The 23,820-nt window shown below is 42.2% G+C and overlaps 1 protein-coding gene across 6 annotated transcripts in view; it reads left to right on the plus strand.

The window, feature by feature from the left end:
* The window catches only part of CPNE4 (copine 4), a 341,902-nt gene that overhangs the window by 178,559 nt on the left and 139,523 nt on the right, over window positions 1-23,820 (plus strand). For all 6 annotated transcript variants that reach the window (XM_075921920.2, XM_075921919.2, XM_075921921.2 and 3 more), the window contains one exon: window positions 22,233-22,412. In XM_075921920.2, the coding sequence (XP_075778035.1) occupies window positions 22,233-22,412 (180 nt within the window). The remainder of the gene's footprint in view (window positions 1-22,232; window positions 22,413-23,820) is intronic.

The following is a 23,820-nucleotide window of genomic DNA, read 5'->3' on the forward strand; positions in this document are numbered from 1 at the left end:
ATCCACCTTTCACTGGACTTAAATGCAAATATTTCCCCTGGGGCCTGGTTCTCACTGCCGTTGTAGGCAGCGGAAAAATCCACTGATTTTACTGGGAACTGAATCAGGACTTTATGCAGCTGTTGTATAAGCAAATGGGGGCCCACTTGATGGTCCTTGTTAGCACTTAAGTTTCAATGTGAAACAGCAAAACAGAGCTCAAGATATCGGGGATGGGGTAGACAAAGAATATTTGAAAAGTTGATTTTTCTGGACTCTCAGGGTATGTCTACACTACCACCCTAGTTCGAACTAACGCGGCACGGAGTCCGCACTAGTGGACATTTAAAAATGGCGGCGCCCGGCGAGATGCAAATTAGGCCCGAGAAATTCAAATCCCGGCCTTCATTTGCAACTCCGGTTGCCTACATTACCACCCTAGTTCGAACTAGGGTGGTAGTGTAGACATACCCTAATTTCAGGGCCTGATCCAAAGCTTACTGAAGACACTGGAAAGCCTCCCAGTGATGTGGTCAGTGGAATGGGAGTTTGGGGACCGTGGTACTGTACAGTGTGTGTTACATAATTGTGTACTTTGTTTCCCTGTTTTTAATGCATCAGTGACATAATTGATTTAACATTTGAATTATGACATTAGAAGCAAATTAATAAGTCTTTAATTATAAGCATATCATTAGCTGATGAACTTCTTAAGCTGACAGCCTGACTGGGCCTATATCAATTGACATGATTCATAAACCCGTATGAGAATCCATATTAGTTATGCTTCAGGTTCCTGAGTGTACAAATGAGAAAAATCTTCATCAGTATAAATAAATTACTTGATCACTATTTATAGTGAATTAATTTCTCAGATACTGACCTAGCATGGTTCCTCACTCAGTGTAATGTCAGACTGATGCCCGCTCACTTAAGGGTCATCTAACAACTTCACTCTTTCTTATTAAGTTTTTATTGCCAAAGCCCTACTGTGATGGGGTGCGGTCACAGAAGACCCCTTTGGTTTGTTCCCCAATGTCCTGATTATACCACTCACTCCCAGCTTCCTACTCTTTGGGGCTTCCCACCACCTTGTCCTGCTGGGCCAGATCCTCTGGTCTTGCCAAGACAAGGCATAGAGTTGGGGTTATTGCCCACCTGAAGAGCAATGCAGACACTGAACCACTTCAGCTCTGGGAGGATGTAGTTCTCAGCACCCAGGAAACTAACCCCTACAAAGGGATCAAACCCCCGAATAAATTCATCTTTCTCTGTGTAAAAGTTTTACACAGTAAAAGCAGGTAAGACTCCTTTATCAATGAGAGAGGGATATATTCACTGATTCCCACTCTCCTCCAGGTAACCATTATTTACACTGGGCTTGATAGTAAACAAAAGTATTTTATTAAGTACAAATACTAGGACTGAAGTGATTTCAAGTAAAAACAGACAGTAAGTTACTAAAAAATGAAAAGAGAATGCATAGCTAGTTCTAATTCAACTTATTGCAAGCAGATCTTTACCCTAAAGAACTGTTTTTATTTCAGGCAAATCTTCAAGTCAAAGTTGATCTTTTTCTCTGACTTGGATCTCCAGATCTCATTCTTTTCAAACCAGCCAAAGACCAAGACCTGATAACTTCTTCTTGCTTAAATAGATTTTCCCCTATAGTAGGAATCTTTTGCTCTCCCTGTACCAGATGGTATGGTGACATGTCTTGCTAATCCAATTATCTTTGGACTTACAGGACAGACAAGGCTCTTTACAAGTTGTTAAGTTGATCACCAAGATTTCAAGGCTTCTGAAGCACCAGTGATAGCACCCTTAAAACGTTAGCACATTTAAAACTATAAACAGTCTCATACTTCATAATTCTAACTTTCCACACAAGAATGATGCATGCACCAAAATAGGATACATAGATTCATCAGATTGTAATATTAAAATTGATAGGTTACATGAGGTATCTTGTCCAAAGCATCATTGAGTTATGCATATTTATATTCATAAGCCAATTTCATAAAGCGGGGGAGGGGAGGGGTGAAGTCACACCTACAATTTTGCCAGGTACATATTTTTACCCAGTAATAGGCGCTCCGAATGGTACAATATACACTCTCTTACAGGCAGCTCTTGCATTGACAATAGTTGTGTAATAATTAACCACATTCTTACAAAGAACTATTTTTTAATACAACATAGATGTAAGATATCTAAGCATTGAGGTAGACTAGGAATCCTCAGACAGTCACTAAACATTTGTCAGACAAGCAGACCACTTTCTGTGAAGCAGATGTAAAGGAGAGAGATGACACATCTTCACTGCATTGCCATAAGATTCCCTCTTCCAACATGAAGAGATTAACTAGAACTAAGCTACTACTAGGAATTGATTCTGAAATATGTCTGTTAAATAGCAGAGGCAAGAAGTGAGTGAAAATATATCTTGGGGCTCTCTGATTTTCACTCTGGAATGTTTTTATTGGCCTCTTTGTCATCCATTGTTACAATGAAATATGCAGCATGTCTTACTGCAAACTTAACTCAAGCTCTTACTCGGGTGTTGCCCCTAACCTGCTTCTCATCCACACATAGATCTTCTCACCTGAGTAGGGTGCTTTAAATTCAGGCTAGCTAGCCCAGGAGGGATACAGGTTAGAGCTCAGGTGTTTCTCTCTCATAGGCAGATAACCTGCCTGCTTTGTAGTTCAGATGCAGGCTCAATCCCTCCAATGCTAGTATTACTCCAGTGCCTTCCAATAATGCTCTCCTGGTACTCAGAAGGGTGAATGAGTTCTCCCACAACTGACTGGGAAAGAATCACAGAGCAGTTCAACTTACTGCTGTGATAAGAACCATAGGCTATGCCCCTCGCAGTCCTAGCCACCCAGACATGGGAGTACAGCACCAGTGGGGACACAACAACTCAAATAGTAATTTGTACGATAGTGGTTCACACATGACATAGGCTAACCTGGGTGCCAAACTCCTGAGATCATGAAGACCATACCCTTAACTGGTTAATCAACCCGATTGCCTTCTATGACAAGATAACTGGCTCTGAGGCTACAGGGAAGGTGGTAGATGTGATATACCTTGACGTTAGCAAAGCTTTTGATATGGACTCCCATGGTATTCTTGCCAGCAGGTTAAAGAAGTATGGATTGGATAAATGGACTGTAAGGTGGATAGAAAGCTGAGTTTGGGTTTAATAGGTAGTGATCAATGGCTTGATGTCTACTTAGTGGTCAGTATCAAGCAGTGTGCCCCAAGGGTCAGTTCTGGGGCCAATTTTGTTTGACATCTTTATTAATGACCTGGATGAGGGGCTGGATTGCACCCTCAGCATGTTCACAGATGACCCCTAGATAGGGGAAGAGGTAGATATGCTGTAGGCTCTAGTAAGGGTCCAGAGTGTCCCAGACAAATTGGAACATTGGGCTAAAAGAAATCTGATGAGGTTCAACAAGGACAAGTGCAGAGTCTTGCACTTGGGACAGAAGAATCCCAAACACTGTTACAGGCTGGGGACCAACTGGCTAAGTAGCAGTTCAGCAGAAAAGGACCTGGGGATTAGAGTGGATGAAAAGCTGGATAGGAGTCAACAGTGTGCCCTTGTAGCCAAGAAGGCTAATGGCACATTAGAGTGCACTAGGAGGAACAGTGCAAGCAGATCTAGGGAAGTGATTATTCTCCTTTATTTGGCATTGGTGAGACCACATCTGGAGTATTGCATCCAATTCTGAGCCCCCCATTACAGAAAGGATGTGGACACATTGGAGATAGTCCAGCAGAAGGCAGCAGAAATGATTAAGGGGATGGAGCACATGATTTATGAGGAGAGGCTGAGGGATTTGGGCTTTTTTAGTCTACAGAAGAGAAGAGCGAGGGGGGATTTAATAGCAGCCTTCAACTATCTGAACAGAGGTTCCAAAGAGGATGGAGAGAAGCTGGTCTCAGTGATGACAGATGAAAGAATGGGGAACAATGGTCTCAGGTTGCAGTGGGGGAGGCCTAGATTTGATATGAGGGATTCTAGGGGCACGTCTAGACTACATGGCTCTGTCGACGGAGCCATGTAGATTAGGGTTGTAGGCAAAGGGAAATGAAGCGGTGATTTAAATAATCGCTGCTCCATTTAAATTAAAATGGCTGCCACGCTGTACAGATCAGCTGTTTGGTTGCACAGCACTGTAGTCTGGACGCTCCGCGGTCAACATCAAGGGCATTTGTCGACCTCCCCATTATGCCTCGTGGGATGAGGTTTACCAGGGAGGTCGACAAATGCCTTTGATGTCGACCGCGGAGCATCCAGACTACAGTGCTGTGCCGCCAAACAGCTGATTTGCACAGTGCGGCAGCCATTTTAATTTAAATGGAGCAGCAATTATTTAAATCACCACTTCATTTCCCTTTGCCTACAACCCTAATCTACATGGCTCCATTGATGGAGCCATGTCGTCTAGACGTGCCCTATGATTCAACTTAAATGCATTAAGCTGTCTGGAAAACAGTTTCCTTGCTTATGGTCTCTGGAAAAGAGATCTCTCCACACATCTTACACACTTCTAATCCTGTTTCTGTAACGAGCTGGGTGTCAGTGTTTCCTTGTTTCCAGGGGCACAATGGATTGTGTAGTCAATCAACAAATAGCAAGGTGAACGCAGAATTTTTAAAAAGTAAAAAACTGTTCACCAGGCTAAGTGTGTATCTGAACAGGAATTATTTTTCCCCCAAGAAAGATCTTAAAGCTAGGTGCATAAAGCACCCCCATGACTTTTTCATTAGTGTGCTTTTGTGTTAAACCTATAGCTTAAAATATTCAGCTTGTTGGAAAAGAGTAAATTGATAATATGTTGGTGAAAAAAATTAGTCTCTGTATTTATTCATTGATAAAAATCTGCCCCCTTTGGCAAACAGCAAAATTGCCTCTCTCCCACAACCATTGACTGCAAGTATTATAACATGCTGCCAAATAAAAGTGAAATTGAAAGCGCCGTCAATCAAGTACTGCAGCCCCAGGGAGCATTCTTAAGTCTTTGGAAAGACTGTACATTAAAATACGCTATTTAAAAAGAATCCACAAATGTCTGCCTAGGATAGACTGTGCACTCGATTGCAGTCAATGGCTATGCTGCTAATTTGTTGCTGTGGCTAACGGAACATGAAGCTATGCAGTGCAATATATTATACCTCCAGCAGATCACCATCAGGAAGAATGCCACGGGATGCCACACATGTCCCCTGCAAAGAATCAATGTTGTCATAAAGACAAGCAGGGGGCGGAGGGTGAGGAAATAATATAAACGGAGAGGATATTGGATTCAAGCCTGACACATCCAATTGTCAAAAATAAGCAGTACTCAGTGTTGGGTGTGATGATATGATCTTGATTTCAGATGTTATGTACACAAAGATTAGCCTCAGTCCTGAGCACCTGATTTTGGAGTTGTATAATCCATGCAACCTGAGGGGGCATCTAAGAGTATTAGCCAGCTGAAGAAATTACATGCAAAGGGAAGGGGGTCAGAAAACCTTATTCTGCAAGTTCATGAGCATCCTCAGCTTTCACTAGTGCCCCAGTAAGACTGCAAATGAAATGAGATGATATAATGTAAGTTGGAAGGGCCTACAGAAAAGACTGTTAGCTTTCAAAGCATATCCAGCATGAGGCAGACATTTCCAGAAACCTAATCAGACTCTATCTGAGGGAAGTGCTCATGAAGTTATAAAACCAGGGTGCTTTCTATCCACCATTCTGCCGTCTAAACAGTTGTTTCACATATAGGGAGTAGCATTTTTGACACTGCTGCTATAGAGTGATTATGATGATGTGCTTATATGAGATTTATAGTGGGATCAAAATTCATTAAGCTTTGCAAAGGCATAAGAAAGGCCATACCGGGTTACACCAAAGGTCCATCCAGCCAAGCATCCTGTCTCAACAATAGCCAGTGCCACATGCCCCAGAGGGAATGAACATCGAGTGATTCCTCTCCTGCCACCCATTCCCCGCTTCTGCTAAGCAGAGACAAGGGACACCATCCCTGTCCATACTGGCCAATAGCTATTGATGGACCATGAAATTATTTAGCTCTTTTTTGAACCCTGTTATAAACTTGGCCTTCACAACATTTTGGCAAGGTATGACATGGTGGTGTTGGTCCTCTTGTGAATTCTAGGACTAGCTGCTCCAAGAAGCAGACATTTAAGGTGCCAAGAAACTTTATTTCTGCATCCCATCCTGTGATGACGTGTATTCAGTATGGGGATAGTTGAAATCCCCCATTACTATTAAGGTTTTTTAATTTTTTTATAGCCTCTCTAATCTCCTTGAGTATTTCACAGTCCCTATCACCATCCTGGGCAGGTGGTTAATAATATATCCGTACTGCTATCTTATTATTATTAGAACATAAATTGCTACCATAGAGGTTCTGTGGTACAGTTTGTTTCATTTAAGACATTTATATCATTTGATTCTATGCTTGCTTTCACACATAGTGCCACAGCCCCCCAGCACAACCTGTTCTGTCCTTCCAATATATTTTGTACTCTCAGACATATCAAAAAAATGTGAACTTTCTATCAGAGCACTATGGACCCAATCCTGTGACGTGTTGCTCACCCACGATGGCTGCTGATATCAAGCTTATAATGTTAGACATTTACTTAAGTATCTCTTACTGGAATTTGGTAAGGCACTTTGACCCAATTACAAGTACTGTATAAACACTCTGTGGCAGGGTATCCCCATCATTGCTACTCTCCTGCAGTGTTTAATGAGCACTCGGGAGGTAGGTTGGTTGAAGAGAAGGCAGAGCACTTTTATAACTGGCACCAACACTCAGCTGAGTCTTTATGAAACATCTAGTTCACCTGTGGCCTGCTCATTAATTTAACACCAGTACTAACACAGAGAGACAGGCCCTTAGCTTGGTAAGTTGTAGTTGTTGGGGGAAATCAATGGAGGTGGGACAGTGTACAACACTTATGGATGGAGAAGGAAGAGATTTTTCAAAGGGTCATACTTGCCTTCACATACTTTTCAAAATTTCCTCCACCAAGATTCCATAGCGAAGCCACTCTGATCCCTATCCTTACACTCTTCACCAGCTCACAGTAGCTTCACTGACAAAGAACTAGTACAAGATCTATATAACACTCCAACTGAACTATAATCCGTTCAAGCAGGCACTATTCACAGATCACATGCCAGTGCAATGTAGTTTGCTACAGCCCTCTCAATTCATCTTAACTGTTTGAGAAACTGGGATAATTTACAGTATATACCATAACCAAATTCTCTGGAATGTGTAGGTGACCAGACAGATGTGCCCTCACTTGCCTTGGTTTTAAAAAGATATTTTTTCCCTGAGGGGAGAAATTCAGAAAGATTCAATCCAGTATATTTCAGCTGATTCAAAACCAAAGTAATTAGAACTACTCTGCTGAAAGGCATTTTGAGAGTTAATACTATGTAGTAGGAATGGTAAAATTCCAGTTAATCAATTAAATGGTTAAGCCTTAGGTTATCCATTCACATCCCTACTATTTGTTTCCAAGACTGCATAATTAGGCAGAAGGACCTCAGTGGATTTGGATCCTCTCTCTGAAGCAGCAGGAACTAAGATCTGGCCCAAACAAGGATCTCTGCAGAAGCCAAAGAAACAGCCAAATTTGGCTGGGGGAAGGGGGTTGGAATTTAGACTTAGGTTTATATTTTTGTTATTTGTATAATTAAGAAAAATGGGGGCTAAATTTAGACATTTGGGGGTTTGGACTCTTCAACACAGGGCAGAAGCCCCACCTAATTATACCATCCTTGCAGAAACTTAGAAGTAAAAGAAAACATGAGCTTTAAATTAACACACTTCTAGATACACACATCTGATCTGCATGCACCAGCTCTTTTCTTTAGTTTTGCTCTCCTCTTGCAAGGAAATACCTTCATTTTATTCAAATAATCCTGGGATTTAGAGGTTTCTATCTACTGCCACAAACCGTGTGGTCTACTTTGGCTAGAATGATAATTTTTAGCCATTGTATGGAGTGCAGTAAAAGCAAGCAGATTAAGATATTTGCTGTATTTGAAGGACTGTTCCACAATCTACTTTGTTCTCTGATCATTTGTTTGATCATGATACTGATATTTTATCTGTATTTGTCTGTGCTGGAGGCATGATGAACTGGAACATATTCTGCTTTCAATCACATCTGGGCATTTTCAGTAGGCTTACACAAGTGTAACTGTGGTCCGACTCTGGCCCATTATTTTTGGTTTTCTCCTCCCCCTCCTTTTTTTGGTTTTGTTTTGTTTGTTTGTTTGCTTGTAGATGCCTTGAAGATAGTCTGTTAGTGGTAAGTATTGAAAGATAATGGCCCCAGGATCACAGCGCCTAATACAGACATTCTATTGGAAACTGCTTCAACAAAATACATCGTCAGGTGCCAAGTGAGCATGATGTGAGAATCAATATTCCACTCTGCATCAAGTGCTGCCACAGCAAGAAAAGATAAGTCAAGGTTAAAAAGGAAAAATATCCCTGGGTTATACACTGTTCTACGGCCAAGATTTCAAAAGAGACTCACTATTTGGGATGATCAGATAGAGACACCTTAAAAGGGGGCTGGTTTCAGAAGGTGCTGAGCACCCTCTCTCTGAAGGTCTGGCCTCTTTAAAGCATCACAGTCAGCACCCAGAGGACCCTTTCAAAAAACTTGACATATACGGTTCTGAAATCCAGTTATGATAGGAGTTATGTGTATTTACTGGGTTTGCCGTGGGACGAGCTCTCCTCTTGGCTACTGATGCTATCTGGACATGAAGAAGCAGTTAAAATGTCAACTAGATCCCAAGCAGTGGCTCTGAGAGGCAACTCCCCCCCCCCCTTCATTTTAGGGAGCTAATATAAACTGCACTATTTCCTCCAGCCTAGCAACTTTTATCATCTGAATTTGCCATGTGATAATTAATACAGAAAGGACGTAGAAGCTCGGATGAAAGCATGATCATGTGCATTGATCTTTATAGCTACATACATAGTCCCCATCACCATAGTATTAGAAGTTTTTTCATATGTATTTATACAGTGCTTAACACAGTGGGGGTTTGTGGCTTCTAAGTGCTATCATTATATATTAAGTATTAAATATTTAGTAATTAAAACAATTTCTAGAAGGCAGTTGCAAGCCTGCTTTTGTTCTCTATTTGGTTTTCTGATTAGGTGGATTTGAGCACTTGGAAGGAGTAGTCCATAACCCATTGTACTTATTCCCGCAGTGTGAAGTGGCAAAAAAGAATCAGGAGTGTGACTTGGAAAGAACTAGTTGTAGGTGATGGAATGTGTGAGTTAATGTTATGAATTTGATGCTAATGGAAAAGGAAATGTTAGGGATACTCAAAATTCTTAGGATGAAAATCTGATTCTATTCACTCAGCTGCAAAGCTCCTAATGACTCCAATAGGGCCAGAATGTCATTCTTAGGGTGCGTCTACACTGTGCCGTAATTCAAAATAAGATACACAATTTGTGTAGCCCAAATTGCATATCTTATTTCAATGCTATTTCAAAATAGATTTTTTGTCATTTGGCGCTGTCCACACAGTGTCAAATTTCAAAATAAAGCACTATTCCGAAACATCCCTTACTCCTCGTAGAATGAGGTTTACAGGGATGTCGGAATAGTGAGCCTGAAAAAGGCTTGCTGTGAAGACTTGGGATACGCCAGTATCCCGAAATAGTGCTGCAATGTAGACGTACCCTTAGAGGCATAATACATTAAGAAGAAAAAAAAAAAGACAAGCTGTGACAAGACCTTGACTAAGAATGGAGCCTATGAAGTAAGCCTTTTCTGCTAGTAAGATGTTAAAAAAAAAATGGGAGGCATTTTCACTGAACAGCACACTCACAAAAATATTGGCAGGTCTATAGAAACATCGAAACTGAGTCAGACTCGCAAGAATAGTGGCGAGTCAATAGAAACGTCTTTGCTAACGGTGAAGAATGGAGTTATCAGCATAACAATTAAAAAATCAACCAAAATGTTGTTTCTGAGCAAAGCAAAAAGAACAGAAAATTGCAGTTTCTCGTGTCTTGATTTCAGATCATTCACTTTGTTAGAACTGCATAAAGCCAGATATTCCCCGTCTATTGCTTTTATGTTATAATGAAGTGTAAAGCTTCTTATAGCAGCTATAGTACCTTCGATATTACAGCCAGCTATGATGAGATAGTTACAGAACAGTTGAATATGCTTGAAAGACACTACTTCTCTTTAGATTATCAGGCAACTAATGATTATGTTGGAGCATCAGCTAAGCATAAATTCAGGTCTTCTCAGCAGAGGATGATTAAATGGACTGCAGAGTGAAAAGTACTGGGTTTTTTTCTTTGTGAGATAGTAGTAATAGCTTGTTCTATAAATTTGTATGTGTAATATGGAGATGTATGTAAGATTTTATTGTTACATTTAACATGCTGAGCTCTGCCAGAGAAGAGATGGTGAAAACATGGACAGAACAGAAGAGAAGTTTGTGCTTAGATGAGTACAGTGGTTATTTCTTCTTAACTTTTCTTCTACACTAGCCCCCTAGTTCGAACTATGGAGGCTAATAAGGGCGACTGAAATTTCTAATGAAGCATGAGATTTAAATATCCCGTGCTTGATTAGCATAATCCCGGCCAGTCGCCATTTTGGAAACTGACTAGCCCGAAGTAACTGCCCGCGTCTACACGCGGCAGAGAAGCAGGATTCCGAGATAAACCCTTTAGTTCGAATTAACTGATACTCCTCATGGAATGAGGTTTAACAGTTAATTCGAACTAAGGGGTTTATTTAAATCCCATGCTTCATTAGCAATTTCGGTTGCCCTCATTAGCCTCCCTAGTTCAAACTAGGGGGCTAGTATAGACGTACCCTGAGTAACTGAACAGTTTGTCAAGTGAGACTAAGGTCCCATGCACCCTAACAGCTACAATAGAGACTGGGGACTTGCTTCTCCATGGACTTAGTTGCAAACTTATAGGAGAGATGTAACCTAACCATGTCCTCATAACCAGGTTGAAAAAGTAGGCCTACATTTTCAAGCAACTAGTCATTTTAGTGTCTCAATTTTTGGGTGACTAACCTGAGACACCAGACAAATTTTCAGATGGCAGCTGCTCAACACTTTCTGTAAATCAAGGCCCCATTTCTAGCACTCAGAAAGAAGAAAATGATACATCTTCACTCATACGCCATTGTCCGTCTTGTATACTTGGGACACAGATTGTGTTTTTTCCATGCATTTTTTCAGTGGGATGCCCTTGTTCTGACTTGTGCCTTTGGGTGCTACTTAGTATAAATATTAAATAAGTAAGATCAATTACCTGTAGATAGTTTGAGGTCATTCTCAGGGAACAGGTCATTTCCAGCGTGCCCACAGCTCAAAGCTTTTGTGGTAGCGATAACAAGGTTATAATGTGCTGCTTTACAATCTTTAGGCTAAGAAAGAGTTAAATACATATTGGCTTCTCTTCACTGTTTCCAAACATCAATTAACATGAAAACAAGAGCTATACTGTAGGGTAACCTTTTCAATGACTCTTCATTTGTGGAATAGAGATGAGGTGATATGAAAGCACTATTAATAAAAAAAAACATACTTATGAGCCACCAAGTGAAGTGTAAATTGCTTTACACTTGTACCAGAATTTTGCATAAGATCCTTATCAAGAAGTTAAAATTCAAATGACCTAAAAATAATACCATCCACTCATCCTCATGTATTTTATCATCTCCCTCAGCCCTGGATGAAAGTGATTTGCCAGATCGAATCAATATTTTTAGAAAAGCTTCTAGTGAAAATTTAGCCCTATATTTTATTCTGGTCTGTAAAATATACTGAGAATAACCTGTTTAACTAGTGGACTGCATCTTGCTGAAAAGATACAGGCTGATTAAGTTTCCAAAGAACACAGTATGAAGCTAATGCCCACATTCTGTCTTGCCTTAATGGGATTTGCATGTTTATAATTGACCCCTTCCACTGGCATTATTTTTAAAATATGTACGTAAATGCAGGGCTCGTGAATGGTGCCAATATTTCTGTACTGCAGACCAAAGCTTTTTCTTTGTTCATGAGATAGGTATTAACCTTATACTAGACCCGCAAGCTCAGCTTAAGATCTTCAGCTCCTGCTATGTTATTTACGTAGCTGGAGTCAATGTACCTTAAGCCAAGCTTGACACAGTCTCCATATTGGGAGGTCGTTGAGAGCCTCTTACTCCTCACAAATCGAGGTGTACAGCACCAACTGGGGGTGCCCTCAGCATTTGAATTAGCAGGTCCTTATTAGACCTGCTAAATCCAATACCAGAAGATCAGTCTCTGGCATGGTAAGTGTAGACATGGCCTTAGAAAAAGAAGCTGGATGGGGTAATATCTTTTATTGGACCAACTCCTGTTGGTGAGAGAGACAAGTTTTCAAGATTATACAGAGCTCTTCTTCAAGTCTGGAAACAACAATGGAAGGGGAGTTTCTGTACATTATCCTACCTATGTGCTTTAAATTTAACCTAGAAGACTCTTCCATAGGGGTAATAAGACAGTGAAGTCACTAGGAATATTCATCTCTTGGCCTCTCTGCCGAGGCTAATCACAGAAATGCCTCTTAGTGCCTACTGAGATAATGGTGCATTTGTGACATAGACACATGTTTAGTAGGGACTGACAGAAGAACATACAGGCCATCAAACAGCTGTGCTATGGTAGTGATGTTTTCTTGCAATTAACCCGTGTGAAAGTTTAAGGCATGACCTATCTGTGAAAAGCTTCCTATCCCAAGTATTGTCCTCAGCTTCCCAATTCCCTAAGCCCAGGAGGGGCATTCACATTAGAGCCCAGACTGTTAAAATTACCAGTGCCAGTTTCCTGAACCAGCTCTTGTTGGTTTCTCTTGCTTGAGTTGGCTTCCATTTCCAGTTATTAATTGTGGAGGAGATGAGAAAGATCCCCCTGTAACCAGCACCTTCTGCTTTTTCTGTTCCTGGCTTAGAGAAGAGAGTTCAAAGTTATATGTACAAAATTATAGAAAGAAAATTTTGTATTTAAAATATAATTTTAAATGTACAAATTTAAAGAGGAACCTATTTCTAGTAGGAACCTGTTTCAGCAGCGTAGCATTCATTCCCCATTGAACTGTTCTAATTCTAATCACAACAGTTCTATTTCATATGCTTGCTACTTCTTGGGATTTCTTATGTAAGGTGTAAAGGATGTAAGAGAGGTCATATTATTTTACTATCGGTTGGTCGTATTTACATTGGTTGCAATATGGTGACATGGGAGTTAAGTCCTCCAGGGCTGGTTTGCCGGTAGGCAGGAAAGTGGACAAATGCTTCTGATAGCTTTACATTCACTGCTAATTAAAGTACAATGTAGAAAGAACTGCATAGGATTACCCGGTGTCCAGTTTTGAACCGGACAGTCCAGTATTTGAGCTTTCTGTTCAGGAAACAAATCGAGAAAATATAAATGTCCGGTATTTTCTAAATAAGATGTCATGTAGATTGTGATGTAATCTCATGTGTGGCCGGTATTTTTATTGTAACCATCTGGCAACCCTGGAACTGCATGGAAATCCATCCCTGACCAGACCTGGCTGGGGAGCAGAAAGGAACTTTAAGGACATTAGAAGCATCAGCACTTAAAGAGCAGAGGAGAGAGGGAGACAGAGGCTGCAGCCTCCAACTTCCAACCTCCACCTTGGGTCCTGCAAGGTTGGGGTACATGGGATAAAGTAAGCTTATCTAATCTTAGGCACAATAGACATGCATAGAGAAGTCTAGCAGGACACTTTAATCCAATTGTGCCTGTTGTACCCCAGGACACAATCAGAGAGGGTCAGCGAGTGGGGTTGTACTTGGTGACTGAGAAGGATAAAACTGCTGAATTCATCAGTAAATCTGAACATGTGACAGATGTCGTTTAATGACCATGCTAGCAACTGTAGCGTTGTTTTGTTTGAGAGCTATTTTAACATCAGGCAGTGCTGCTGACATGGGGCAACCTGGCACATAGCAGCCATTCACCCCAGCCTTGTATAATGTCTTGCTTAATAGGACTCCAAAATATCAGGTGGCACAAATGTTAGGGCCCAACAAATCTTAAGGCCAGGGATTATGACAGGGTGGCATTTTATGAATGTTACTTGGTGGCAGTAACATTCATAAAACTCTGAGGTGTTGATAAGCAAGTAGGGTCTAGACTATGAGGGAGAGAGGAGCTTGTTAGATCACACATGGGGGCTCGTCTAGGAACCACAGCCAGTAGGAGCTGTGGGGGACGTATCTGCAGGTAGAGACAGTGAACAGAGCCCCGTGGACACCCTATTGCCTTGGAGCCGGAGGGACTTGTCACTGCTTCCTGGGAGTTGTCTGAGGTCAGAATCACCCAGAGCCAGTTCCTCAACTCTCTGCCCCAACCATGAGCTCCCTCCTGTACTCCGAACCCCTCTCCCTGAGCCCTACTCCAGAACCCGCACACCCACCCAAAGCTCCTACCTCTTTCCACACTCTAAGCCTCTGCCCTAGTCCAGTGAAAAGTAGTGCATGAGTGCATGTGGGGCAAGTGAGTGATGGAAGGAGTGGAGATGGAGTGGATGGTGCCTTGGGGAAGGGGATGGTGCAGGGCAAAGGTGTTTAGTTTTCTGCAATTAGAAAATTGGCAATTCTATTAAGAAGCTGCACAGCCTCTTTGTTAATTTGCAGCCAACTGATCAAATGTTTGATTTTTTTGTAGCAAGAATGGTCCTGCCTATAAGCACACTTGTTTGCAGCATACTACTCTTGGGTTAAACACTGTTTTCGGCAAAAGGAATGGAACTATATCATTAAAGCTGTTAGTTGCAAATGAAATTCATATTGTCGTGTGGTTCGATTATTGAGATCCGAGGGAAACCAGGACACACCAGAGAGACTTAAGAACTTCCATATTTATTGAAAACCTTTAAGTAGTTAATACACAGTCTAAGCCTTGAATACAATCACTATACTTCTCAAACCTTAGATATAGTTAATACAGTTTTCAAACCTGTTTCACTTACGGTTCAGTGTATGGACATTGTCTCAACGACTTGATTACCTGCATCTTGCTTCAAAGACCTTTTCAGACCACACTTGAAAGAGAATCCTCTGAACTGTCATTTATGCTTAAATTCGACACTTTACGCCTAAGTTTAAACAAAGACATTAATTATCTTACCCATTATAAAGATAGCTTCCCCAATTATCACCTCTAATATCATTAGCTCACAGACATTTACCTCCCCTCCCCGTCCCCCTTCTATTCTGAAATTTGATTTGTCCTTTTCATATGTGTTCATTTTCTTTAATTGTATATGGTTGTGCCAATTTTCTTCCACTATTTGATCTGAGGAAGTGGGTCTGGCCCACGAAAGCTCATCACCTAATAAACCATCTTGTTAGTCTTTAAAGTGCTACATAGTCCTGTTTTTTGTTTCACTTCACCTATAGTGCAAGCTTATAATGCCAGACAGGAAGTTGTAGCCTCTTTCTTTTCCCACTCTTTGAGGCACCTGCACTTCTGCTGCCAGAATGAACAGTTTCTACTTTCAGTTACAACAAGTGGGACCTGTGGGCTAATTTTTTTGCAAAGCCTATTTTTATAGCAAAGCTGCACTTGGTCATTCATGCCCATGATTTCCACATACTTTACTGGCTAAAGTTAGTTCCCTATTCAAATTTCGAGTATGCTGACTTTTTTACCTTATCTTATCCTAACATGCGCAGTTATCTTAAGTTTGTTTAACCCTTGGTGGTGGGCATTTCTGAGCAATGCAGGGTGTGTCCATTATTGTGCTCAATAATCCTGCAAGCGTTAGCAAGATTTTGGAAAGTTTCAGCCATGTTTGTTATTTATGGTCACACTTAGCAGTTTCAGCATTTGCTCATGATTTATGGTCAGGTCTTCTTCAATGGCCTTAGGGCAAAAGATTACATTTCCACAGACTTGCCTACTATGGCCATGCCTACATGCGCATAGCATCAGGCTTTAGCAAGGCCTAGGTTTCCTGAGCCGCACTCAAGTGTCAAGGCAAGGTCGTGTAGACTCTTCCACATGTATTCATGCTCAGAAGGGCTATTGAACTGTCAAACTTTCAGAAGACTGTTGGACTGCACAAGATAGGTGCAGGTTTTCTTTTCACCATGGGAATCACTGTGTGTTTTGTTATTGGGTGGGAGCAGAACTGAGGTCTACAGTGAGGTCAACAGCTTGTAAGATTGGCATGAGTTTATGGCCAAGCTACTATAGTACAGATTGTATTGCCAAGTGTCTCAGCACCTGAATCCAACAGGGCCTACAGTTATTGAGGTGAGCTGTTGCAACCTAAATCAAGTACTGCCGTGTTACAGGAAAATGGCCTCCTTAGTGATGACAGCTAAAAGCTGGGATACCTGTGAGAGCCTCATGTTTTCTTCTGCTGGCGCAACCATTAAAAGAACTATTGTATTTTGAAATTAAACCTATCTGCTAAGATACTTCACTTGGAAAAGAACAGATTCCCCATCAGACCTAATTACTGACAATCTTGCATTTATATAGCACCTTTCATGCCAAAGGATCCCAAAGTGATTGGACGATATATACTTGAATCACTTAGCCCATCACTCTTTCTGACATGCAGCTCCTCCCAACTAAGAGTGCACAACCACCTTACGCAGCACCCAAAGCCAGGAAGTGACAAAGCATGCCATCTCCGTACTGAGGGACAATTGTTATTCCTTTCCAAGTCGGGATCAGCATCATTGTGAAATATGCTGACAAAGTTAAACCGGGGACAAGTTAGACTAATGGGGTTTATGCTATTGAAAAATGCTGACTGCTGAGAGGAGCGGGCAGCTCATGAAGAATTATACGGCTTGTGGTGCTATTGACATTGCTTCTCTCCATATAGATTTCTTGCATAATGCAATGCTCAGACATGCTGGCATGATGCATCACCTCAATAACATGCAAAGCCTGAGAAATTCAGAGAAATGGGCTTTATTATAATACAGTCTATATCAAGGGAAGGATTTCGGTCAAGCATAGTCCTGAAAAAGCAAATGTCTGCCTTTCACAAATGATGCTCAGATTCTTATTTTCACTGTTTCCAGCCACATCCCTCCAACTGCATGCAGGGCACTTCCTTTAACAGCCTCCTTTCAGCTCTGCCCTTGAATATTTAGGCCTAAATCCTGCTCCTTTCTGCATGACACAAAGGATGAGAAAGGGCACTATTTCCTCACCTCTCTGTGGCAGCATAATAATGCTGATGAGTGAGAGATCCTAAAAGATTCTTTGAGACTGGCTGTAGATGTCTTACATCCTTATGAGAGAGATTCTTTGAAATGGACAGCTTGTTAAGCAGTGTTGTCTCATGAGGTCCTCCTAGACCCTCCTGCACTTGCAGCTCCCCCGACGTTGGGTGGCTGCCTTGGATAGCAGTGGTTGCCCCTCCGTGATGGCTGGACCGGCTGTGGAGAAATAAAGAGGGAGAGGTGGTTAGTCATCCTTGCAGACACTGTCCCTGAGGCCGTGCCCGCCTCTGCGAGCAGCGAGCAACAGTCCTCGGGCCAGAGGATGGGGAAGTCTCAGGAGCAAGCCCATGTGTGGCCTGCACAGTGGGCCCTGCCTCACAGGGGCCCCAAGGTGCCCAAGGGACCATGCTTCCTGCTCCCTCTTCCCCCCCATCCCACAGACAAGCAGGCAAGGAAAGTGTCTGGCCACACTGAGATCCCATGGGAAGGAGAGGGGCCTGGAGCAGTCTGGCCTTCTACGGAGCTCACACACACACATGCGCCTGGCAAAGCTATCTGCAGGAGCAGGTGGTGCCTTGCTCCTCACTTGTTCCAAGATCGGGGGTGGTGGCTTCTTGCGGCCAGAGTCTTGGCCATCCGGCTGTAGATATCAGCGTTGCGCCTCTGAGGGCGGAGATCCTACAGGGTCTCTTCTTCATCCCACACCTCCAGGAGGGACAGAGTCTCTGCCCCGGACCATGATGATGCCTACCTTTTGGTGCTGCTGGCTGGGTCCTGGGAGCCCTTGTCATGCTCCCTGTGAGGGCCAGGGACATCTTGGGAGGGAGGGAAGGGGGTTGGCTGGGCCATGGTTCCCAATTTGTGTGGCAGGGAGAGCTATGCCATCAGGTGCAGCTGTCTGGACCGGCTTCCTGCCACAAGGCTTGTCCCGGGTGCCTGCAGCTTTAAGAGCTGGCAGGAGATAGGAACTATAGAGTTCTGAATAGTTTGGATTGAGTGGCCACCAGGGCACCTGTGTTATTTCCTGGAGGCCTCTTCTTTTGAAAGAACTCCCTCTTCTGCATCCACACAGGCCTTTTTTGGAAAAAGGCTTCTTCCGCATAAAAAAAGGTTTACTTCCATTGGAAAAACCCCTCCGTTCTTTCGACTTTTTGTCGAAAGAGTGGAATAGCAGTGTGGACACGTGTATTGTTTTTCTGGGAAAATGGCCGTTTTTCTGGGAAAATGCTGCAGTATAGACACACCCTAACTTGCTAGGCTGCCTGCTTCAAGCGTGGCAGCCTGCATGAAGCCCAGGGAGGTGGGCTGGGAGTGGCCCTCTCCTCTCCCTGCAGCTAAGTAGCCAGCTGGCCAGTTTCTTGCTGGAGCACCACAGTGGAGCACACCAGCTTACGTTCACCTCTGCCAAGAGATTAAGCAATCTGTTGGCTTTTTGGCCACTACAAATGTTATTCACCAAGGATTATAGAAAGGAAGCCATCACTCTTCCTTAAGAGATAGACATTTAAGTGGTTATAAAGGATAGCAAACAAATCAAAGTGGATTACCCAGCAAATAAAAAACACAAACTAAGTTTAATATACTAAATAGATTGAATATGAATAGCAGTCTCACCCTAAGTGATATTAGCAGGCTGCAGATTCTTAAGGAGCAAGCTGCACTTGCTCATAGCTTGGAATTCCCCAGGTGTTGCATTCACAGGCTAAAAATCCCATTAGTCTGGTTCCAGCATTTTCCCTAGTTCAGTCTTTATTCCTCCAGTCTTTCCAGGAGTATCCTTGGTTGTGAAATCAGCAAAGAACCACAATGACGTTACTCTCCTGCCTTATAAAGCTTTCGCATTTGGTGGCAACCATTTGTTTCCAAGTGTGGTTTCCAGGCCAGTCAGTGCAAAAATTTGTTTCCATCCCAAGATGGAATCGAGCACCAGGTGACCTGGTCACAAGTGCCTGTTCAGTCACAGCAGTATCCCTCTACTGGCTGTTTGGAGCGTTCATAGGAAGGCTCACAAGATGGGAGATAAGTTTCTCCTAAGGCCTGTTGTTTCTTTCTGATAGCTCATTGCCCTGAATGGGTTCTTCCTAGCCACCCATATGGCCTGAGAGAATTTTGTCTAGTGAGCATTGCCCAGAATAGTTACATTCAGAATAGGTACATAGTTAATATTCATAATATCAGATACAAAAATGATACATGCATAAAATGGGATAATCATATTCAGGAAACCATAACCTTTCCAGTGACACCTCACATGTCTTATCTTGCATAAAATGCATCGTAATTATGATATAATCACATCCTACTAATAACACTGTGAAAAATATGCAGTACAGTGTAACCCAAGCTACTGTAATTGTAGGTATGTGGAAAGTATTTTCTGAGCTCTCTTACAAAAACACAGCAATACATTTTGATCTGATAGAGTTTCTTGCACAATTTTAGAGACTGGGGCAGAGGGATGAGTCAATATGTGACTTAGTGAGAAAAACATATATACATTTTTTTAATATTACTCTCCAAGAGCCAGCTTCTCCAGCAAGTAATTCACTTCCTTATTCATGCAAGTAATTCCAGGTGACTGCCTCTAAAAACTCCCTTCCCCCCTCCCCACGTATTCAGTTTTACAATGTGACTTTAATACTTTGCAAATGCTAAACTAATGGCACTGGAAACGGAAATCCTTTAGCTATCTATAGAGCAGTTGATCTAGATAGCAGCAGTGTCTTCTTCACCAATATTCCCAGTCTGGTCTGAAGTGGCTACTTCTGCGATGCCTAGTCTCTAGGTCGGGGTGGCCAATAAGTGGCCCATGGGCAGGATTCAGTTTGCCAGGGATTGCTACTGGTGGGCCTCCAGCACTTTTTTACCAGCTATCCTCAGATACTACTGCCCCCAACTCCTCTTGGCCCTCCCACACCACTTCCCGCAGCTCCATTGGCCAGAAATGGCAAACCATGGCCAATGGGAGCTGTGAGTGGCAGTACTTGCGGATGCTTCTAGAGGCCTACCCACGACAAACCCTGGTGAACCAGGTCTGGCCCACAGGCTGCTTATTACCCAACCCTGCTCTAAGGTTCTATATGTATCTTTACAGCCCATGGCCTCTCTGTTGAGACTGAGTGTTTAATTTTGCCCATCTGTGTGCGTGATAGAGAAGGTTAATAGTTACACTGTGGTTAGTGAAGCGCAGCAGTCAGCATTGTTTGTATTATCTTTGTTACAGGAGAGCACAAAGGTAAGAAGAAATGGGCAAAGGTGATAACATCCCATTAGACTAAGTCCCCCTTCTTTTTATTCTTTACAAAAGCCTGTGAATATAAAGCCACCCAGTGACATTACAAAGTTCAAGGTTAAAGGAACACTGCAAAGATAAAAATGATACATTTTTGAAAGTCCCAACCTGAGGATAAAAATGCCTGTTTCATCTTGGGTGGAACTTCATTAGTCTCAATGGAGTTGCAGTGAAGGTGTTTATAGAGTATACACTCTAACTTACTTTTCATTGTTTGTGCTGTTTGTTTATTCTTTGCATTTCATTAATCACGCAGGGCTCTCTTCCACTTACTGTAGCCAGTCAGTTTCATGTTCTCATGCATTTCTGAGTTTGATACTTGAGAGCACTGTGACTACTTACAGATGCAATGCATCTTTCTCTACCATTACCTCGTCCTCCTTTCCCTTTTCCTTTATTTATTCTCTCAGGGTGTGTCTCCACAGCACCCTAAACTCAAAATAAGATAGGCACTTTGTGCTATGCAAATGGCATATCTTATTTTGAAACCATTTCGAAATAGCTTATTTTGAAATTTGGTGCATCTACACAGTGACAGATTTTGAAATAATGCACTATTTCAAGCCATCCCTTAACCCTTGTGCAACCAGGTTTACTGGGATGGCAAAATAGTGCGCCCATTATTTCAAAAAATATTTTGAAATAACAGGCGGATTGTGTAGATGTGGGGTAGCTATTTTGGGATACCGGAAGACTACTGAAATAGCCATGCAGTGTAGACATACCCTCACTGAGTGAGTAGTGCCTAGAGCTTAAACTGCGAGCTCTTTGGCACTGGCTTAGTATTGTTTCCTGCAACTATGCCTAGTTCAATAGGGCCCTCATTCATTGTTGGAAACTGTCTTATAAAAACAGAAATAATAAATGGTAATGTGACATTGCCTTTGGGTTTCCAAGAGCATTGGAGATTTCTTACATCTTCCTCACTCCCATTTTCACCTGAGAACACTGCAATACTAGGGGGTTGGACACTTTGTAGCTTGTGTAGGCTGAGTGTATTGCATTCACCCAGAGTTCCTTGCATCCCTCCATCTTCCCCAGAAGCTCCCTGTGGGCCTTTTTTCCATCCCCCTCTAGTTAAAGGACCCCATGCAACCTGTCTCCCTGTGGCAGGGAATCCTATATGTCCTCCATTCCCCCTGTCTCCCATACCTGGACCCCCCCCCCCATTCTTTTCCCTGTGCCAGTGACTCTTCGTGACTCTTCATTCTCACTTCCCGTATGCCCAACAATATACTCATCTGTGCCCCAGTAGTAGGGGCTCTGTGTGTCCCTATATGAGGGTCCCCCAATGTCCTCCCACTCACTAGGGGTTCTGTGTGCTCCTGCTCCCTTCATGCCAGGGTTTGATTAGATGTAATGTTCACAAGTTCTTATGGTACAGAAGACAGGCAGTCTGACTGTCAAACAGAGAAATACCATTGAGTCACAAGTGAAGCTTGGCAAGCACAGCCAATTCGCTTATTAAACCTTGTCTTTAAATTTAAAAAAATGTATCTACACTGTCTCTTTAAAGATTTTTCATTCATTTAAATGGAGTGCAATTTTGTTTGTTATTTTTGCTCTCAATTTAATTTGTGTTGTAGGCTGTTACTTAGAGACTAAAAAGACGCTGAGGCAAATCATCTCTTTTTTTTATTTATGCATTGGGCAGGTTGACAGGACAGAAGTGATTCGAACCTGTATAAATCCAATCTTCTCCAAGTTATTCACAGTGGACTTCTACTTTGAAGAGGTTCAGCGGCTACGGTTTGAAGTCCATGACATTAGCAGCAACCACAACGGCTTGAAAGATGCAGATTTTCTTGGTGGCATGGAATGCACTCTTGGACAAGTAGGTATCTCCCTCTTTCTTTCCCCCAAACCTCTTCTTTTTAAAAACAATACTAACTATTTTATCGGATCATAAGCTTTCATGGGCAAAGACTCACTTCGTCAGATGCATCTGACGAAGTGGGTCTTTGCCCACAAAAGCTTATGCTCCAATAAATCTGTTAGTCTACAAGGTGCCACAGGACTCCTCATCACTTTTGTAGATTCAGACTAACATGGCTACCCCTCTGGTACTTAATACTAACTACATCACTTTGCTGAAAAACCCATGGAATGAAATTAATCAAACATGATAAAATCATTCTTCTTCACCGGTTTGGTGCTTTCTGTGGGACTAAGGATAAAATGTTGGAAAGATAGTGTGGTTTCAAACTTCTTCAGGTGCACCAGTGACATAAGAGATATATAAGTCTCTTAATCCACCTACAATTTGTCTTTTAAGTTAAAGGCTCGATTCTGCCACACTTACATTGAGAAATATTGCATTACTCAAGAATTTTCATTTAACTTATTCCCAATGCAGTTTCACTAATTTTATCATTCGTATGACTACATGGCACACACAGGAAAGACTTCGGAGCCTGCATAACTTTGTTCACCTCATGGGTGAGTAATTGGGACTGCGAGGTTGCTTAAAGTAAAGTAGATGGATAATTGTCAGAATGGGGCCCAAATGAAAGAGGGAGGTAGAATCGAGTCCCCACAAGCCATACAAACATGTGCCAGCTTATGTAGCAAGAGACACGAGCCGCTTCTGTCAGGGTTTATTTCTAAGTGGCATGCTTTTTGCTCTGAAAGGTTGAGGTATATCGGATCCCAGCTTTATTCCTGAAAACAGTACTAAGGGGTGTCTTAGTCTTGTTAAGTCATCATGCACCAGCTAAGCAGAATGTAAATGAACATTTTGTGGTTAGGAGTAACATGTCCTACAGTGAGAGCTGGAAAGAAGCTTTGTGAAGCTCTGGTTTGGATTACACTTTGCAGCCCTTCCACTTAACTTGGAACAGAAACATTATTGCTTTCCACAGAAGAATCGACGGCTCTCACTCCCCTCCTCACTCCACCACAACACCCCATGAATGCCTGCCTGTCCTTGTTGTTGTTGCTTAGGAAAAGCAGAAGCAGCTGAGGATTATTGTCAGGAAGCTTGAACCACATCAATAGAATCTCAAGGAGACCTGAAGGAATGGTTTGTCAGGAAAATCCAAGAGAGTGCCTGAAGACGAGCCCTATATAATCACCTATGCTCCTTTCTTTCCCCAATAGAAATAGATTCAATAAAAAATATGATCTCACCCACCTTTTTCTCAGTTTACAGGCAGCTTTATTTACAGCATCATTAATGTGCTAGAGGTGGCTCTCAAGAGCTCCTCGTTAAAAATCCACCACCAGATCCCACCAAGGATTGG

The sequence above is a fragment of the Pelodiscus sinensis genome, chromosome 2 (genome assembly GCF_052426305.1).
Source record: "Pelodiscus sinensis isolate ZL-2025 chromosome 2, ASM5242630v1, whole genome shotgun sequence".
NCBI classification, from domain to species: Eukaryota; Metazoa; Chordata; order Testudines; family Trionychidae; genus Pelodiscus; species Pelodiscus sinensis.